Below are 22,148 nucleotides of genomic sequence, written 5' to 3' on the forward strand. Positions count from 1 at the left end.
GATACAGGACGGAAATCAGATGGTCTGAATTCTAGTGTTTGCTTGTTTCTACAGTGTTCTGACACTGGCCAACACTTAATTCTACCAGTTTTCACTATTTATTAGATGTTGCTGTTAGATGACATGATTGCTACAGCCCCATTTCCTCTTCAGTACTGTATGTATGTGTGTGTGTGTATATATATATATATATATATATATATATATATATATCTGCATATATATACATGTATACATATATACACACAAATAAACCTGTAATTCACTAAATGGAATTAAAATCTATTAGTTACACTTTAATGGCATCGATTGCTAAACAACAAACAAGCATATTTTAACCATATTTTAATCAAGTATTTTATGTTCAGATAATATCATTCTATTATAATAATGAGAATAAGCATGAATACAATTTAATGAGAAAAGAAACAAAATTTGCTATCCATTATCAAATTTATAAGTTGATTGTAAATTACAAAATTATAAGCTGAAATTTTCCTGAAAAACAATTAAATTCTTATTTTAAATTGTTTCATACTTAAATTTCTCATTTTATTTTTTTTCCTAAATTTCATGAAGGGAATTGGTTTCTTTCAAAGAAGAGACGTATCAATATTATTATGATCCGAAGATTTCTATCTTTCTGATATAAAATGCAAAAGTGCAATGTTTCCTCGGATCATGAAAACAGTTATTTAAAATGGGACAATTCTATAACTGCATTGAAGAAATCATAATTCATGGTTTTATTTCAGCAAAAGCAAAGGCACTGTACATTAACCATTTACAGGTCACTTAAATACCATAACATTGTACAAGACATGTAGAATTTTAAAACAAAAATTCGAACCTGTAAAAAAAAAAAAGATAAAATGGGACAATTCATGAAACAAAAGAGTAAATGAAATAAAGAACTTCAAAACTACACTTTTACAGAACTGTTGAAAATCCTTTTGGTGAGCATCATGAGAAAATTTGAATCAGGAACAGTACTAAAAAATGTATTATCACACTAATGAAGGACAACTGTGATGCATGAAATGATATGTTATGATAAACTGATTTTATGACTATGTGAAATGCCATGCAACAAGATATATGCCAGGTTTTATTGTTGGCAATGTGATTATTATAGCACCAGCAGGAATTTAAAATACTTGATTTAAAATACTGCTTAGGTTATCTTTAGAAAGTGGGAGAACACTTCCAAAAACTTCTTCAAATAGAAACTACAATGGCAATTTTTCTATAGGGTTAAGCAGTTGTCAGAGACGCAGAAACATGTATTGTTTCTAATACACAAATAGACACAGAACTTGGATGGAAAAAAAATCCAAAGGTATATAGTATTCCAGATGAAAATTAATAGGAAAGCATGTGAAAAAAAGATTATTGGAACATCTGAAAGATTACTTGTAATAATCTCCTTCATAAGGAAAATAAGAATATATTTTTCAATTTTGCTTAAGTACAAACTGCTATAACTTACTAAGAATGATCTATTTTGGTAGACTTTTTTAAAGTGTGTATAATAGTTGATACATATTTGGACTTATTTCAGATAAAAGTCTTTCCCTTAAAACAATTCTATTGTTGTCACCTTTATGCAACAAGAACTCCCCTGAAAAATCTTGGCCAGCTCACACATTCTGCAATTTTACCATTTTCTTATCATTTTAAAATCTGAAACACTCAGTAGTCAAACTTATGAGGTAAAGGCAACATTGTAAGATGCCTTACCCATCATAGAGGTTACAAGACTCTATGCAGCTCCTTCCTCTGCTGAAGCGACGGCAGGACAGACATTGGTCTGGGCCAGGTCCCCAGCAGCCATCACTTGAACACAGATGGTTGCACACCATTCCTGCAGCAGCTAAAAAGCACACCAAATTCAAGAAACAAAACAGAACGCTGTGTCAAAACTTACCATTTTAATATGACTCTTCCTAAGTAATGCTGTTTCTGAAGAAGTGGGATTGAAAGAGATCTGTGGCAGATAACTCTGTCTGCCTACCCAGTCAGTCACCATGACCCACCCTACTGTCACCTTCTTCCATATTGCAGAAACCCCATCAGTGCCTATATATATAACCACTACATTTCTCATGAGAATAACCAAATATCAATTGTCTACATCAAAATTCTAGGGAGGAAGCATGAAAGAAATTAATCTTCCAATTAAGGTAAGGAACAGACCACCTCTCTCAACCCAAACCTTTGCTCCACTATGACACCAAAAATTTCTTCAATTCCATATGAGAACTTCATGAAGATATAGAACAAATCATCTTTGTTTTAAAACAAAACAAAACAAAACAAAATTTAAAAAGAGAAAGAAAAAGAAGAATATCTGGAAGATAAGAGGGGAGAAAGAAATGGAAATAAAATACAAGTTTTTTACAGGCCTCTGCTTGCCTTGCTATTTAGCCAAAGTGGCACATGTGAGGAAAACATTTTGCAAATATATGAAACAAATCACAGTAGTCATTCATGAGGAGGTATAAGAGAATAAAGTAATAACAAACTAAAATTTAGTTTTATCTCTGTATATTGGGGAGAAAGGTGCCAAAGAAAATTTGGGCTTTTTAAAATTGCTACTTAAGTTTACCGCTCTGTGCTGACAGCTCAGAGCCCAGAGTCTGCTTTAGATTCTGTGTCTCTATCTCTCTCTGCCCCTCCCCAGCTGGTGCTCTCTCTCTCTCTCTCTCTCAAAAATAAATAAACATAAAAAATAAATAAATAAACTAATTAATTAATTTCTACTTAAGTTTGCCATCTCTGTTTCCCTTTATATTCAGTAACATTTATTCAGTATATTATTACTTATATAGAATAACATAATTTTAGTTAATGGATACTAGGTTTTGAATAAGAAGGGCCTATAGAGACTTCAAATGTTATTCTGAGTGTCTGAAAAGTTGATTTGTGGCATCTGAAACACAACTCTGTGTTTTCATAAAATATTAAGAATTTCCAAGAAGATTTAAAAAAATCAAAAACATCCTTATCTTCCCATTAGTTACCAGGTTTAATTATTACGGGATGCAAATTGTCATGACAAGAGAATTTGTGAGGTGGGTTGGGATAGAATTGAATATGTGAGTATAATATAAGCAGGAAACATATCTGTGAAAGTTACCTTCTCTAACATATGCTTGAGAAAGTGAATTGCCAGCATCCATGATGCTAACTAGTTTTAAAACACTGAAACAAAATAGCCCAATTTGAAATTCATCCATGTTGCTGTGTGTATCAATTTTCCTTTATTTTCCTCACTGAATATATTCCATTGTATGTATATACAGCATTTGTTAAATAAACCATTCACCTATTGCTACACATTAGACTGTTTCCAATTTTGTGCTACTAAAATTAAGTTACTATAAACATCATGTACAAATCTTTGTATAGGCATATATTTTCACTTCCCTTCACTAAACACCTAGGAGTAAAATGGCTGGATAATACGGTAAGTGTAAGATTAACTTCTTAAGAAATGATCAAATTGTTTCTCAAAGTAGTACTATCTTACATTCCCAATAGCAGTAAACTGAACTCAAAAATTAAAGTTTCCCCACATTTTTGCCACTATTTGGTATGGTCAGTCTGTTTAATTTTAGCCTTCCTAATAGGTCTGTAGTGATATCTCATGGTTTTGTTTTTTTTATTTTTTTTAAGTTTTTTTAAATTTTTTTAAAATTTATTTTGAGACAGAGAGATAGTGAAGAGGGGAGGGTCAGAGAGAAAGGGAAACAGAGAATCCCAAGCGCACTTCACACTGTCAGAGAGCAGAACGCAAGTGAGGCTTGAACTCACCAACCATGAGGTTACGACCTGAGCTGAAATCAAGAGTTCGACACTTAACCGACTGAGCCATCCACGTGCCCCTCATTAAAGTTTTGATTTGCTTTTCCAAAATGATTAAAGACACTGAGCATCTTTTAAGGTGCTTATTCGCTGTCCATATATCTTGTTTGGATAAGAGCTACGGAATCTTCTCATTTTGTATTGGATTGATTGTTTTCATACTACCTAGTATTAAGAGTTCTTTACATATTCACTGTCTTCTGAAAATTAGAAGTTTTTAATTAGCAAACAAATTTATCAATTTGTTCTTTTATAAATTGTGCTTTGGGTATCATGTCTAAAAAATCTTTGTCTAATTGAAGGTAGCAAAGTGTTTCTATGATGGTTTCTTTTAGAAGTTTTATGGTATTGATTTTACATTCAGGTGTATGATCCATTTTGAGTTAGTTTGTATGGTGCTATATTAGTCGAGGCTCTCCAGAGAAACAAAACAAATAGGATATATACGATTTGTCGTAAGGAATTGTCTTACACAGTTCGGGAGGCTAAAAAGTCCCTCCATTTGCCCCCTGCAAGCAGAAGGGCCAGGAAAGCCTATAGCATAATTCCAGTTTCAATCCAAAGGCCTGCAGACTAGGAGCACAGATGGTTTAAGTGCCATCTAAGGGCAGGAGAACACCAATATCCTAGCTCAGAAGTCATACTTAGAGAGTGAATGTTCCCGTCTGTCTTTATGTTCTATCCAGACCTCTAGTGGACTGGATGATGCCTATCTATTTTGCAGTAGATCCATTCAGTCTAAAAATTCAGATGCTAATTTTGTCCAAAAACACCCTCACAGACACACCCAGAAATAATGTTTAGCCCCACGATCCAGTCAATTTGACACATAAAATTCACCATCACAAGTACTAAAGTTCTATTCATTTTTTGCATATAGATATCCAATATTTCCCGCACCGTTTGTTAAAAACACTATGTGCTGTCATCCAGGCTTTGTTGTTCCATTTAGAGAGCACAGATGAGTAGATTTAGCATAATTCTTATGGATCCTTGGATTTTCAGAACAGTCAATGAGCACTGGCTTCAACTTCAAGTCACCAGCTGTGCTAGCCCCTAACAAGAGAGTCAGACTGTCCTTTGATATTTTGAAGCGAGGCATTGATTTCTCCTCTCTAGCTATGAAATCCTAGATAGCATCTTTTTCCAATATAAGGCTGCTTCATCTATACAGAAATTCTCCTGATTGGGTTTTTATTTTTAGATAACTATAAATTCATGTGCAGTTGTCAGTAGTGATACAGGGAGATCCATATTCCCTTTACTCAACTTTCCCTAATAGTGAAATCTTACAGAACTGTAGTTCAATAACACAAAGAGCATATTGACATTGATATAGTATAGATACAGAAGATTTCCATCACACAATGATCCCTAATGTTGCGCTGTAAAGCTGCTATAAACATTTGCTTATCAGTTTTTATGTAAATATAAATTTTCATTTGTCTGGAATAAATGCTCAGTGGTATAATTGCTGGGTCATATGAACTAAAATTGGGCATTTTAGTTAACATTTGTTGTTGTTTTTGAGAAACGGCTGAACTGTTTTCTAGGTGGTTGAACCATTTTACATTCTCACCAGGAGCGTAGGAATGATCTCATTTCTGCTATATTCTCTAGCATTTGGTTTTGTCACTAAAATAGCTCTAGCCATTCTGATAGGTGTATATGGATATCTCATTTTGGCTTTAATTTTAATTTCCATAAAATGGATAATAATATTGACATCTTTTCGTGCACTTATTTGCTATCCATATATCCTCTTCAGTAAAATGTATCTTTGTCTTTGTCCATTTTAATTACATACTTTCATTGTTGAATGTTGACAGTTCATTATATATTCTATCAGCTAACCTATATCTATATATCATCTAACTTTTCTCTTTCATTCTCTCTGCATCTGAGTTAAAAATAATTTCTCTCAATCTGCAGCTTGCACTTCGGTCCTCTCAATAAGATCTCTTTCAGAGCAATTATTTTAACTTTAAAATCTAATTTATCAATTTTCCCTTTTATAGATTGTGCTTTTTGTGACAACTCTAAATTCTCTGTCTAGCCATAGGTCCCAATATTTTCTCTTAATAATTTTTCAAATGCTTTTTCTATATTCATTAATATGGTCATGTGATTTTTCTTCTGTAGCCTATTAATATATATCATACTGTTTGATTTTCTATATTGAATAAGCCTTGAATCCCTGGAATAAGCCCTGTATAGTTATGCTGTATAATTAATTTATGTATCGTTTTTTTGCTCTACTTTGCTAAGGATTTTTGCTTCTATATTCCTGAGAAACACATTGGTTTGTAGTTTTCTTTCTTTCTGTCCTTCTGCCTTTCTTTTTCTTTCTCTCATTTATTTCTTTTGTTTGTTTGTTTGTTTGTTTGTTTGTTTGTTGGTACTCTTTGTTCACATATGTATCCTAATCTTAAAAATCATCAGTGCAAAGTAGAAATAATTACTCATTTTACAGATGGGCAGAGACTCAGGCTAAACTGCCTCAGGCTACAAGTGTCAGACTAGGGGTTTCAATGCAGTCCTGCCTTGTTCTCTTTACCCAAGTAGGGATGAAAGTCCCAGCTCCATACCCCACCTTCTGTGACACCAGATGCCAGGGAGGTTGGGGCACCTTGTTTTAGTCTTGTGAGGGTAGAAGCCCACACTTCTCATTCCTTTCCATGGGTGAAGTTGGGCCATGGTTTCTTTCTGTGGTGTTTGGCTAGAGTAGAGTAGTTGTTGCCTAAAAGATTTCTGATACAGCTAGTATGCCCCTTTCCTGGTGCTTTGGAGAGAGAGAACAGGATTTCATTTCAGCTTTTTTGGTAGTGTTTCTGAGTTTTCAGTTTCTTTGCCTCCAAATCTGGGAGGTAGGAGACAAAAAGAAAACCTAGGGGCCTCATATCTGTGCTCTTTCTTGGATTCCAAGTTGCCAAATATGTCTTCCTTCTTCTCCCCAAGTATCAAAATCTTACATTTCTTTTATACATAATGTCCAAGGTTTTCAGTTGTACTTAGCAAAGGGAATAGGCAAAGGTACATCTTATTCATCTTACCAGAAGCAGAAATCCTAGTACACATCTTTAATTTACTGCGGTCTATTTTCATTATATTCTACCACTATTTCAGTATTTTCTAGTACTTAATGTATGTTCTAAGAACCCTAAGATAGGATATATCCATTTCACCATTACTAAGCTTTGAACGACCATCATACATTTTACTTTTCTACATGCTATTCACCACATGCTCATTATTTTAGTCTAAACATTAGATTGCTCTTTTAAGAGAATTAAATAATAAAACAAAGATTCTATATATGTATCCATGTAGGGCTCTTTATCCCATATGTAGAACCATATTTTCATCTGGTATTGTTTACTCCTACCAAAGGACTTCTGTTGATGTTTCTTGCAGTGTGGTTTTCCCTTGGTGCTGCTCTCTCTGGCACTCTGTCTCTGTACTCCAGCTGCCTTGGTCTCCCTGGAATCTCAGCTCTGCCCCCTCAACTCAAGCAGTCTCTGGGACTCTTCTGGGTTCCTCCTGACTATGCTGTGGTCTAAAAATTCTCTCAAAGTAGTTGGTCAGAGCCATCGCCAGGCTCACTTCATTTGTTTCTGCACTCTTAGGAATCACTCTCCTTCATTATCTAATATCTACTCTCTTGCCAATTGTCATTTCATACATTTTGTTCTTCTTGTTGTTTCATGAGGGAGAGTAAATCTGATCCCTGCTATTATGTCTTGGCCAGAAAAGGACATCCTATATTTACATTAAAAAATGCAACATAGGATCACTTGCTGTTTCTTGTTTAGAGACAAAAGTTTTCATAGAATATTTCCCCAAAATTCCCCCAAACAGCTTCTAAGCACCCACAAAACTTTATTAAAAAGTATATCTCCTTTGATGTGCCCGGGTGGCTCAGTCAGTTGAACATCTGACTCTTAATTTCGTCTGAGGTCATGATCTCATGGTTCATGCGAACAAGCCCTGCCTAGGGCTCCATGCTGATGGTGTGAAGCCTGCTTGGGATTTTCTCTCTCCTTCTGTCTCTGCCCCTCCCCTGCTCATGCATGAAAGCTCCCCCCCGCCTCAAAATAAATAAGTAAACTAAAAAAAAAGTATACCTCCTTCTATCCTGTTTTAATTTATTTACTTTATAGTTATAATCCTAAATAATATATAAATGTAATTTTTAAAGATAGTCTGAAAGAACAGAGACTGAATAGACTGCTTTCCTATGTAGCTAAGATTGTCCCTCTTCTCAAATATATTATTATTGTAAGTAACTCATAAAATTTGTGGACTTTGCTTAATTACAGTTTTCTCCACATCTTAGATTTATTAAATTAAACACCATATATTGTAACCATTTTTTTTTCTTCATATCGTGTGGGGACTCTTCAAAACTTGAATGGTTTTATGTTCTACTTGGGAAAGGCTGACACTTTATCTGCTATATTGATTTTAAACTAATAGCAACAGTTCCTTCTTTCTTATTTATTTATAATGCAGGGAAAGAGGGTTCTCTCACCATACAAAAGAAAAGTCAATTGAAATGGAATCTTTACATAGGTTTCATATCACTGATTACTTACATGTATATGTGATTTGTACTAACTTACAGATGTAAGGAGATTAAAAATTGGTTCAGTTAAGCTGACTGAACATAAATGTGTAAGATCAAATTCTATTTCATAGAGTTAGAAAGAAGCCAAAGATCTATGGTATCAACCAATATAAAGTTATAATACCCATTTTTATAATCATTCAGCCATTTTAAGTTATTAATAGAGTTTCACACTCTGCAACATGTATACATTTATATACACTTCTAATACACATTTGCATTTGAATAAATCCCCAAAAGTGGAAAAAAAGTTACATTAATAAAGCAACTTGTAAATACAAGCAGAGTACAGACAAAATCACATTGCAATGTTATGAATCTGGCTCTCCGCTTTCATCACTTTGAAATCCTTATAGGAAATAAAATCAAGGCTTCAAATTTGCCAACTTCTAAGTCTCTCAAATGCATTTTCAATTTCTTCCATTAGAATGTTGACAAAGTCATTAGTACCCCCTGGTTACTGCCAATTTCATGATATCCTATCACCCTTTGGTCTATTTCACCAATTCTTACTCATTTTTTTCAGGTTTCAAAGCCTCACACTCTTGTCCTTTCTCCTTTCCCCTACCAAGAGAGATGGACTCTTTAATATTGGGAAGGATAAAAGCTGCCTTCTTTGATTTTCTATTGCATGCTTTGAATTATATGGACAGGAGAGTTTTAGCTTCACCCAAGCCCCTACCTTCTTTTCAACTGCTTAATGCCTCCCTTACTCTGAATTTTTAGATCCTCAATTTCAGAACAGTTTTAGACCAGGAAAACACTAAGCTATCTATTGGAGGAAAGTGAGAATAAACAGAAAACAATTACTTTCTTCTCATTTTTTTCCAAACCACTAGATGATGGTACTGAAGGCTGTGTTGATCATTTTCTCCAGAGTGAAACCAAGAGAAGTGTCTTCACACAGCATAGAACAAAAGGCCAAGGAAGCTTCTTCTTTGAAATTCTTCAGAGAAAAGAACTTTCGATTAGCACCCAGAATTCAACAGTTCTCTGACCTCCCAGAGTGATAGTCACATGGGGAAGGAGTAGAAGGCCTATTCAATGGCTTACAGTTCAAAAGGCCATTACAAGCCTCACTAAAGAAACTTTAGGAATGTAGTGATTAGGCAACCTTTAACTTACTCTGTGTTTTCTCTGGAAGCTGTAAAATAGATTTTTCTTTATCTCATCTCAATTGTTATCTGTCTGTTAAAAATGTGGAGAGATAATAATGTGCTTAGTATTTCAACCTTTATATAGAGTATTGAACTTGCTTTCATTAAAATAGATGCAAGCTTAAATAATGGTTCTTGCTGCTGTGCTGCATGTGTTCAAGTAAATGGACTAGCTCAAAATATTGAAATAGAATACCTGTCTACAGGCACAAATGCAGAAAAAATATTTTTTCTTTCATTATACAAAACCATCCATGCTGTTTGTATTACTTACTGTATATAGAGGGATAGGTTTTATTTGGAATATATTTGAACAGATACCACTAGCCTTTTTTTTAAGGCTAAAATACATGATTTAGTTGTAGTAGCTCAGTTTTGTGATCAGAGCAGTATAGATTCAAATCCTTATTCTATGACTAGCCATGTAGCCTCAGGCAATTATTTACATGTTACTCACCTGAAAAAATGAATGATAATATCTCCCTTTCAGGGTTGTGATGAAGAATAGACCTCATATTAGCAGAGTATTTAATGCAGGATTACTTAGCTAAATTAAGCCCTCAATAAATATACTTAAGAGAAATATGAAAACATACAAGTATATTCATGTGTTACTTCTAAAAATATTTGTTGAGAAACTACTTAACTTTATGCTAGACACTGCTAACAAATAAGGATATGATGAAAACATGAAATAAAATACATATTCTCTTATCTACAGCTTACAGTCTAGTTGAGAAGACAAGCATGGGATAAATAATCACTGAGAGACAGAGAGAGAGAGAGAGAGAAAGAGGAAGAATGCACTGAGAGAATATAGCACTTGTCTTAACCTAATCAGTAAATCGCATTAGGTCTACCCACATAAGGAGGAATAAGAAACTGAGATGAGAAGGATAAATAGGAACAATTAAAGCAAAGAGGGCTGGGGGAATTTGGGAATCACAACTCTAGCCAAGAGAGACTGAGCAGGGAATAAGATTAGTGATTATAGAGAAAAGGCTGGACATGGGCAGTGAGTGGGAAAGTGGTACCTGGTGAGATAGTCGAGGTATACAAGAGCCAGATTATATAGGATTTACAGGTCATTTACAAGATTTTCTGCTTTGTCCAAAGAGTTATGGGAAGCTGTTGGAAGGTTTTAAACAGCAGAGTAAGGATCTTATTTTTTTTTCCTTCTCCAAATTTTTATTTAAAAACCAATTTGTTAACATACAGTGTAATGTTAGTTTCAGATGTAGAATTTAGTGATTCATCACTTACATACAACACCCGGTGCTCATCACAACAAATGCCTTCCTTAATCCCTACCATCTATTTAACCCAACCCTTACCACCTCCCCTCCAGCTTTTTATCTATAGTGAAGAGTCTGTTTCTTGGTTTGCCTCTCCTCCCCCACTATGTTCATTTGTTTTGTTTCTTAAATTCCACAAATGAGTGAAATCATATGGTATTTGTCTTTCTCTGACTTGTTTTTCCTAGCATAATACTCTTTGGGTCCATCCACATCATTGCAAATAGTAAGACTTCATTATTTTTTATGGCTGAATAATGCTGCAGTGGACATAGGCATGCAGATATCTTTTTGAGATCTTGATTTGATATTTTTTGGATACATCCCTAAAAATGGGATTGCTGAATCATATGGTAGTTCTCTTTTTAAGTTTTTGAGAAACCTCTACACTGTTTTCCATAGTAGCCACTCCAACTTACATTCCTGCTATACAAGATTTTCCTTTCCTCCACATCCTCACCATCACTTCTAGTAATTTCTCTTATTTTAACATGTGTGAGGTGTGGTTTCCATCTGCATTTCCATGTTGATTAGTGATGTTGAACGCCTGTTTTCATGTTCTTGTTGGCCATATGCATCTCTTTTTTGGAGAAACTTCTCTTCATTCCTCTGCCCAATTTTAAACAGGAAAAGTTTGCAACTTTCTGTTGAGTTGTATGGGTTTCTTACATAATTTTTGTATAAACACCTTATCAGATATAATGATCTGTAAATGTTTTCTCCCATTTTAAGGTTGCCTTTTCTTTTTATTGATTTTTCTTTTGCTCTGCAGGAACTTTTTAGTTTGATGTAATCCCACGTGTTTACTTTTGCTTTTGTTGCTTCTGCTTTTGGTGTTATAGTCATAAAATCATTGCCAAGACCAATGTTAAGGAGCTTACTACTGCTTATGTTTTCTTCTAGGAGCATTATGTTTTCAGGTCTTATGTTTAAGTCCTTAACCCATTTTTAGTTAATTTTTGTAAGTGGTATGAGATAGGCATCCTATTCCATTATTTTGCATGTGAACATTCAGCTTTCCAAACGTCATTTATTAAAGAGACTATTTCTTCCTGCATTCAATATTGTTGGCTCCTTTATAAAATATTAATTTACTATATATGTATGGGTTAATTTAGAGCTCTGGATTCTGCTTCATTAGTCTATGTATACGTTTTTGTACCAGTACCACACTGTTTCAATTACTATAGCTTTGTAATATAGTTTAAATCAGGAGCCATGAAGCCTCTACCTTTGTTCTTTCATAAAATTGACTTGACTTTTCAGAATCTTTCGCAGTTCTATAGGAATTTTAGGATTTTTTTTTCTATTTCTGTGAAAAATGCCATTGGAATTTTGATAGAGAGTGTATTGCATTTATATATGACTTTGGGTACTGTGGACATTTTAACAATATTAACTCTTCCAATCCATGAATGTGGGTTATCATTCCATTTATTTGCATTTTCAATTTCTTTGATCAATATTATGTAGTCTTTGATGTATAGATATTTTACTTCCTTCATCAAATTTATTCCCAAGTATTCCTAAGCTGTGGCTTTTGCATACTCAGTCTTTGTTATGTTGAGATGTGTTTCTTCTATTTATTCTATATCTAATTTGTTGAGAGCTTTTTTTCATGAAAAAATGTTGAATTTTGTCAAATGCTTTTTATTCATCTCTTGAGATGATGATGATTTTTGTCTTTCATTCTATTAGTATGGTATATCATTATATTAATCTGTATATTCTGAACCATCCTTGCATCCCAGGGATAATTCCACTTGATCATTATGAATGATTATTCAACTGTGCTATTAAGTTCAGTTTTCTTAAAAAAATTTTTTTTAATGTTTATTTTTGAGAGAGAGAGAGAGAGACAGAGTGTGAGCCTGGGAAGGACAGAGAAACGGAGACACAGAATCTGAAGCAGATTCCAGGCTCTAAGCTATCAGCATGGAGCCCGACTAGGGGCTCAAACTCAGGAACTGTGAGATCATGACCCAAGCTGAAGTCGGACGTTTAACCCACTGAGCTACCCAGGTGCCCCTAAATTCAGTGTTACAATATTTTTTTAAGAATGTTTGAATCCATGTTTATTCAAGGATATCAGTTTGTAATTTTCTTTTCTTACAGTGTCCTTATCTGGCTTTCGTATCGAAACAATGCTGTCCTTGTAAAATGAATTTGGGAGTGTGCCCTCCTCCACAATTTTTTTGGAAGAGTTTGAGAAGGATTGGTATTAATTCTTCTCTAGATGTTTGGTAGAATTCACCAATAAAACTAGAAAATAATAAATAAAACTGGGCTTTTCTATGATGGGAAGTTTTTAATTACTGGATCAATCTCCTTACTTATGTTAAGATTACCTGTTTTTTCAAATCATAGTTCAAACTTGTATGTTTTTATTAATTAGTCCATTTTTTCTAGGTTGTCTACCTTGTTGCCATATAATTGCTCATTGTAATCTTTTAATAATCCTTTGTATTTCTGTGGTATCAGTTGTAATATCTCCTCTTTCATTTCTAATATTATCTGGGTCCTCTCTCTTTTTACCCTGGTAAGTGTAGCTGAAAGTCTGCCAATTTTTGTTTATCTTTTTTTAAAAAAAAAACACTGTTCATTTCATTAATCCTTTCTATTGTTTTTCCATTCTATATTTCATTTATTTCAGTTCTGATCCTTTATATCCTTCCTTCTGCCAACTTTGGACTTCTTTTTTCTTGTCTTTTTTAATTCTTGTGGTATAAAATTAAGTTGTTTATTTGAGATCTTTCTTCTCCTTTCTTTTAAAATGCAAGTATTGCTATAAACTTCTCTCTTAGGACTTGTTAAGCTGCATCACATTAGTTTGGTATGGTGTGTTTCCATTTTTGTTTAAGATATTGATTTATCTTTTAATTTCATTTAAGGACCAATTGGTTGTTAAGTAGTGTGTTGTTTAATTTCTACATATTTGCAGATTTTCTAGTTTTCCTCCTGTTACTGATTCCTAGTTATATACCATTATGGTCAGAAAAGATAACTGGCATGACTACAATCTTTTAAAATTTGCTAAGACTTGTTTTGTCACCTGAAATGTGATATATCCTGGAGGATATTTCATGTGTGCTTGGAATGATATATATTCTGCTGCTATTGGATGGAATGTTCTGTATATGTCTTTTAGGTCCAGTAGGTCTAAAGTGTAGCTCAAGTCCAGTGTTTCCTTATTTCCTTGTAGTTCAAGTCCTTAGTTTGTGTATGGATGATCACTGAAAGTGGGGCATTAAAGTCCCCTGCCATGATTGTATTGTTAGTGATTGCTCCCTTCAGATCTGTTCAGATGCTCTGTTGTTGGTTGCATATATATTTATAATTGTTATATCCCCTAGGTGAATTCACCCCTCTTTTACTACATAATGACCATCATTGTCTTTTGTTACATTTTTTACTTAAATTCTATTTTGTCTAATATAACTGGACCTGGTTTCTTTGGTTTCCATATAATATGCTCTCTTCTTTTGCCTAAAATAATTTGAGTTGGGTTTTTGCCATTAAAAGAGCACTGGATTAGTTTCTTTTTGCTATTGTAATAAATAACAAAATGTAATCACTTAAAACAACACAAATTTAGTCCTTAGAGTTCTGGAGGTCAGAAGTCCTCTTGGGAAGAGGATCATCATAAGACTGTGTTGCAGTGACGTCTATGAGTAGGGAACATTAGGTATATATGTGGAATGAGAGTGTAGTCTTTGTAACATGTTAGAATGAGTTAAAACTAGAGAAGTTAGGAGGGATAGGAATGGGGGAATAATTGATAAGACATACCCACTCACTCACCATATTGAATAGGTTGAACAGACATGACCCAAAGCTTTGTTTAATATTTTTAAAAATTTTTTAACGTTTATTTATTTTTGAGAGAGAGAGAGAGAGAGAGAGAGAGAGAGAGAGAGAGAGAGCATAAGCGGGGGAGGGGAAGAGAGAAAGGGAGACACAGAATCTGAAGCAGGCTCCAGACTCAGAGCTGTCAGCACAGAGCCCGATGTGGGGCTCCAACTCACTAGCTGTGAGATCATGACCTGAGCCGAAGTCATACACCCAACTGACTGAGCCACCCAGGTGTCCCCAGCTTTGTTTAATCTTAAGTATTCTAGTTACTATATCTCTGACTTGATGGCACCTGGGAAGGAAATTCTAGTGGGGAAGATAACAGGCAGCAGGGACAACAGTGACAAAATATTAGAAAGTCCTTGAATATTCTTAGAACACTGAGCACATTATAAAGTACCTCTCAGGAGGCACATTAACTGTAATAGAGTAAAATAAATTTCTAAGTGTTTTGTTGAAACTCTAAATACATAAAATTTAATAGCACAATATATTGTGCTATAATTACTCAATTAATTTGTAAACTAATATTAAATATTCCTTTGTTTTATTATGTTATCTTACTAAAAGGAAAAAAAAAAGAACACCATAGGATGCCTTTTAAAGTTCATTCTTTATCTTTGTCTCCCCAAACTATTATTAAATATATAGTTTCATGTTACTCAACTGTGAATTTTCCTGTTGTACATCCTTTTTGAGGAAATAAATCATCATAGGAAGAAATGAATTATCAGGACTATATGTTTTTAATTATATTTCTGACTATAGAATAATAGGAAGAATGATGGGGGGTGTGACAGTAGTTTCTCAAATGATTTCCCACAGACATCTGCCTCAGAATGATCTGGTATGTGTTAAAAATGCAGAATCCTGGGCCTCAAACCACTGTATGCATTCGTTTTCTAGGGCTGGTGTAACAAAATGCCACAAAATGAGCAGGTTAAAGTAACAGAAATTTATTCTCCCACAGTTTCAGATTTCAAAATCAAAATGTCCACAGGCTGTTTCCTTCTTGGGGGCTCAGAGGGAGAATCTGTTCTTTGCCTCTTCCCTAGCTTCCGGCGATTGCTAGCAATCCCTGGTGTTCCTAGGCATACAGCTGCATAACTCCAGTCTCAGCTTCTGCCATCACTTGGATTTTATCCCTATGAGCGCGTGTATATGTCTGCATGTGGCGTTCTCCTACCTGTGTCTGTCTCTGCATCTCTCCTCTTCTTACAAGGACTCGGGTCATATTGGATTAAGGTCCTACTCCACTCCTGTGCAAACCGCATTTTAATTTACATCTTAATTACATCTACAAAGACCTTATCTCCAAATAAGGCCACGTTCACAGGCATTAGGACTTTAATACATCTTTTGGGGAGATACAATAGAAGCCACAACACTTATCTAAGCAATAATCTCTGGAAACTGACATACAGACTTCTGCATTTTTAATAGTTAAAAGCTGGTGCCTTAAAATTCCCCAACTACTGATCTAGCAGCGAGTCAGGTTAAAATGTTGCCATTTGTGATAAACACTGAAGCCTGCAGTCATTCTGGTTTTTGTTGTTGAGGGGCCATCAGTTCTTCCAGAATTTCTGGTTTACAAAATGGAAGGAGCGTCATTTCTGAAATTATAACTGCTTACTACCCTTTTAATAAGAACACGAAGAACATTTTAGAGCATTGTTAGTAATTGGATACTGTGCTATTTCAAATACAACAAAAAACTCCTATTTGCATTTTTTTTACAAAGTGTATTAATGTATTTCTTCAGTATAAAGAAGAAAATCTTAGAAGTACAATTAAGATTTTCTATCTTCTGATTACTTAGAACAATGACTTCACTATATACTAGGCTACGTACTATAAGTTTTGTACTGCACTATGTTTTACTGAAAAGTGTGGCAAGGTTGACTAATTTCCCAGTAAAGACTGGCAGTGAGGCCCATAGCACAATTCTCTAACATGGTCGCCATTGTTGGGAAACGTACATTTACCCAAGATACTATGGGCTGGGCTTGGAGTGTGCAAATTAAAGACAAAAATAGGGGACTGAGAGAAAGTAAGAAAATCAGCAATCTTAGCAATATTTTCTTAAAACAAGGTAAACATCGGGGCACCTGGGTGGCTCAGTTGACTGAGCGTCCAACTTAATTTCATCTCAGGTCATGATCTCACAGTGTAGGGCTCTGCACTGAGCACAGAGCCTGCTTGAGATTCTCTCTCCCTCTCTCGCTGCCCCTCCCCCTCTCAAACTAAATAAAGAAAATTAAAAAAAAAAAACAAGGTAAACCTCAGTTTATAATTGAAATCCATTTTTCTATAATATACAACGTATTAGAGGTGATAATGATGACAATACCAACGGGATTGTGATTTTATAGAAAGTCAACACTACTTACGATGTCATAGACACTAAAATGCTTACCATTTTGTAGTTATTGTCACTCTCACCAGAGTAAAACAAAAGAATATGTTAAGCAAACATTGTATTTTTCTCCACCAGTGTTAAAAACCCTTTATTCCCTACTCATTAATTCTTTGCCCTGATTAAATTCTGGACATTCAGTGATTCATCATAAAATTGGATCATGTTGCCATTCAGAGGATTCAGTTATTAGCAATTGACTATAGTTTCACTATTCCCTTTTTCTAGATGCATGTCCAGTGAGAAGGATTTTATAACTATCACATTTCAGGAACACCAAAATCATAGATAAATGTAAAAAAAATCATAGATAAATGAAGAAATTTATATTCCTTTTATATTCTTTGTCTAAAAAATCTACTCCTCATCACCAAATATTTGTCTCTTGAAACACTAAACTAAAATTAATATTTTGTGGATATTTTTATAAAGCATGAAGTCTGTTACTTATAAAGCTGATTTTAAAATGTTTTAATTACAAGAGTAAAGAGAGAAAGTATTTAGAGGAGTCTCAAGCATAGACATGTTTTATCCATTAAAGATCTCAGGAGGTCATTTTTAAATTCCTCAACATCTAGGCTTCTAGTGACAACTCTCATTTCTTCAATATCTATCAGTGGTTTATGTGCTACTTGCACACTTAAAACTCACCACCTTGATAATGTGAATTGTTTATTTTTAAAAAAAAATGAGGCCCTTGATATTTCTCCTTTCTTTCTTTTTCCCCAAGAAGAAATGTTTCATTAAGTAAAAAGTTAAATATTGCATCTTTACACTATGTATTTATATGTATTTATATACTATATAATCTATTTTAATAAGAAAATATAATTGTATAATAATAGTTAGCATATATATATAGCACTTGTTTTGAACCAGGCATTCAGTGAAGTCAGTACTATTATTAACCCCATATCCAAATGATAAAACTGAGGTTCAGAAATGTTAAATAGCTTACCAAAGACCAAACATCTAATAAGTAGTTTTCTTGGGATTAAAACCCAGGCCATTTGGTTCTAGAGTGTGCTCCTAAATGTGATGCTGCACTGGGTATGTTTCAGGTTTAATTCAGGTTTTCTTATGAAAATCCATCATTTCTTTTTGTTTGGGGGAAAATCAAGGTGAAATGTAGAGCATAGATTTTGAAACTAGACAAATGCTGGGTTCAAATACTGAATATGATTTTTAATAGCTCAAAACAGTGGGGATATTATTCAACTTACTGATCATCTGTATATTCATCTGCAAAATAGAGATAATGATACTTTACAAGGTGGTGGTAAAGATGAAATTAAACTAGACAGATCAAGAGATAGAGCCTGGCACTGTTTTGTCATTTAGCTGGAATACTGCAGGAGCACCTGGGTGGCTCAGTTGTTTGAGCATCTGACCCTTGATTTTGGCTCAGGTCATGATCCCAGGGTCATGGGATTGAGCCTATGTCAGAGCCTGCTTAAGATTCTCTCTCTCCCTCTGCTCCTCTCTAGCTGCCCCTCCCCCCTGACTTTTCCAAAATAATAACAACATATATTGCAGACACCTGAGATCAGTAAAGGAGAGATGAATTATTAATAAATTATGTTTGAGGGGTGGCTGGGTGGCTCAGTCAGTTGAGCATGACTTCGGCTCAGATCAGGATCTCACAGTCTGTGGGTTCGAGCCCCGCATCAGGCTCTGTGCTGACAGCTCAGAGACTGGAGCCTGCTTCAGAGTCTGTGTCTCTCTCTCTCTCTCTGCCCCTTCCCCACTCGTGCTCTTTCTCTCTCTGTCTCTCAAATATAAATAAACATTAAAAAAATAAAATAAAATAAATTATGTTTCATCAGCATCCTAATCAATTAAGGATTTAAAAAAGTCATGTTACACCAAAACTTCTCAATGCATTAGAAATTTCAACAGAGTGTGTAATATACTAGAAATAAAAGACAAAGACAATGCCAGGATCATAAACATGAAAAAAAAAACCCAATCTATCCACTTAACTAAATAAAAATATAAAATATTTATCAAAAGGCAATTTTTTAAAATTACCTAAGAGAGGGAAAGTTATAGATAACACATTCAAGAGATAAAAATTTAATATACTTAATTTGTGATGAGGTCTTTCAAATCCAAAGGGAGAAGACCAACTCCAAGTTGAAAATAAGAAAAACTCAGACTGACTAATTTACGAAAGAAGAAAATTGAAATGCTCTGTCAGCTAAAAAAATATAAATTTAAAAGACCTCTTTTTCATATTTCAGATCACCAAAATTTAAAACCATAGATAATACCCAGTGTTACAAAGAGCAGTGGAAAATATTATCTATCAAACATTGTTTAGGAGAAGTGTAAACTGACCTATCACTTTTGAAAGATGACGTAGAAAAATACACCAAAATTTGTCATATGTTACCTCATTTACACAGGAATCCCACTTCGAAGTATTTAGCCTAAGGAAATAATTGTACTTGCAAAATATTTTATGAACTAAGATCCACATTATGGCAGTGTTAAAAATGTAAAAAATAGAAAATAAATGACCATTAATATGGCAATTATTGGTTAAATGTATTTATATGCATCTTTTTAAAACAATAAGAACGCCACCATGGAAGATGCTCATAATATATTAGACAGAGACATATGGCTGAAGACCATTTAAATCTATATGTTATGATACTGTTTCTATGTGAAGAGATATGCTTCATTACCTATATATCTATAAACAAAAATTACATATTCTTTTTCCATGTTTCTACTGTTTGGAGTTCTAGCAATGATAATTAGAAAATAAATGTAATTTCATTTTGAAAAGTTAATTATGAATTTAGTTTCTCTTGTTTATGTTTAGTTTAAGTGTATATGTACTGGGGTGCCTGGGTGGCGCAGTCAGTTAAGCGTCCGACTTCAGCCAGGTCACGATCTCGCGGTCCGTGAGTTCGAGCCCCGAGTCGGTCTCTGGGCTGATGGCTCAGAGCCTGGAGCCTGTTTCCGATTCTGTGTCTCCCTCTCTCTCTGCCCCTCCCCCGTTCATGCTCTGTCTCTCTCTGTCCCAAAAATAAATAAACGTTGAAAAAAAAATTAAGTGTATATGTACAAATATTTTTAAAATAAAGGTGTATGAGTTTAAATATAACTCAGATTTTGAAGGGTTAGTGTAATATAATCTCTTTACTGTTTACGTTTTAGAGTTAAATTTTATATTTAGATATTTTAAGAAACTTCAAACACTTTCATTAACCTACCCAAAAACTTCTTCCAACCAGCACTGTCATTTTGCTCATGCTATAGCCATACAAATGAAGGAGACAGAAAATGTTCTAGCTTTTCATATCCTAGAGTTTCTCTCAATCTCAATCTCTTCAAACTAGAAAGTCTGCTTTGAAATTTTTGACTTAAAAGTGTAAGATGGCTCAAGCCACTTTTACACTTTACAGATGAGGTAAAATTTTTCTTTTATTGTCATTACTGTTTAAATCATGTTGAACTCCAAAAACAATGTTAAAAATCAAGGCTGCCTTGTCTTTTAAGTTACCAAGCCAATGCTCACATTTAGAGGATTTTATGGTGACTGTGTATGCATGCATGTGTGTGTATTCTAGGGATGTGTACATGTGTATGTGCTGTGTGTGCATATGCATATGTATGTGTGTACCTTGTGGTGAATATGTGTGTGCTCGTGTATATTGTATGTGCAAAGCCTATTAAGAGAGAATATCTTAAAAATTCGATACGTGCAGTGCATTTAAAATGAAGCAAATATTTAAGTTTTCCCATTTGCAAATAGTACTATGGATGATGAAAAGGCTGTAATCACAGATGGGCAACCACTGTAGGCTCAAGGTAAACAGCAGCAGCATCACCTCTCAAGTCAAGTTTATAGGGTCATTACATTTCTGAAAATTCAAGATCCAGTGTACTGTTAGACTGAAATTCAAATCGTGATCAAAGGATTTCATGCAAAACTGTTTACTCTAAAATGTTACAAATGAAAAAAAAAAGATAATGCTTAATTTTATACTAGAGCACCATAAAACTGCTTCTTCTAACTGCTTCCTTTCTTCCCCAAACTGAAAAGTCAACTCTAAGAGCACAGAACAACAACAACAACAACAAAAAACCAAACAAAAAGCAAAACAAAAACAAAACAAACAAACAAACAAAAAAAACATTCATGGTCTGAAAAAAGGATAAACTCAGTCTAAGAAGTGTAATACTGAAAATTGAAAAAACATGTTACATTTTTAATTTATTGTTATTATTTACTTTTTGGTTGCTCAAAAAGCTTAGAAGTCTTAAAGAAGTATAGAATAATTACATGTTTTACCTTATTTTGTTTTTTTTACATTTTTATTTCTTTTTGCATGTTCTTCTTTCCATTTGCTTTTTATTCGGCTTTATGAAAGATAAAAAGAAGTAAATGTGGGATTTGCAAAATGATTAAACGGGTGAAAGAGGAATGTGTTTCTCTGATTCTTTTATGTTTTGTTCAGGTTTTCTTGTTTTCCTAGTAGTACTACTGTTTTATGTTATTTTGTTTTTTAAATGAAGTAGAAAAATAGGAGACTATAACTATAATCCTAACTTAAGGAAATAGTTAAAAATTTGTGTTGAAGAAGATTCTATTTTACTTCTGTGAATAATCTATTTTGTCTGGGTCATGTACAAACACACATATAAAAATATGGGATAAGAAGCTTAAGTATTAGAAAAAAAACAAGCTTTATGTTACAAATCAAAAGGTATAAAACTATGCAAAGAATGCAGGCTAAATAAAAGGATAAATATTATTCAATAAAAACACGCATATTTTGATATATAATAAGATTTTACATTTCTTGATTTTATGTGGAACAGAAGAAACAAAACCTCAGGTTGCAATAAGTTTTTTTCTGCAAAAAGTATTTTTAAGGGTCCAAAACGGCTAAAATGTGAATTCCTCACAAATTATG

General features: G+C 34.0%; 1 protein-coding gene across 4 annotated transcripts in view; it reads right to left on the reverse strand.

Annotated features, from left to right (window-relative positions):
- Positions 1–22,148, reverse strand: part of ERBB4 (erb-b2 receptor tyrosine kinase 4) — a 1,144,797-nt gene that overhangs the window by 274,413 nt on the left and 848,236 nt on the right. For all 4 annotated transcript variants that reach the window (XM_043577726.1, XM_043577724.1, XM_043577727.1 and 1 more), the window contains exon 13: positions 1,741–1,873. In XM_043577726.1, the coding sequence (XP_043433661.1) occupies positions 1,741–1,873 (133 nt within the window). The remainder of the gene's footprint in view (positions 1–1,740; positions 1,874–22,148) is intronic.

This window comes from Prionailurus bengalensis, chromosome C1 (assembly GCF_016509475.1).
Source record: "Prionailurus bengalensis isolate Pbe53 chromosome C1, Fcat_Pben_1.1_paternal_pri, whole genome shotgun sequence".
NCBI classification, from domain to species: domain Eukaryota; kingdom Metazoa; phylum Chordata; class Mammalia; order Carnivora; family Felidae; genus Prionailurus; species Prionailurus bengalensis.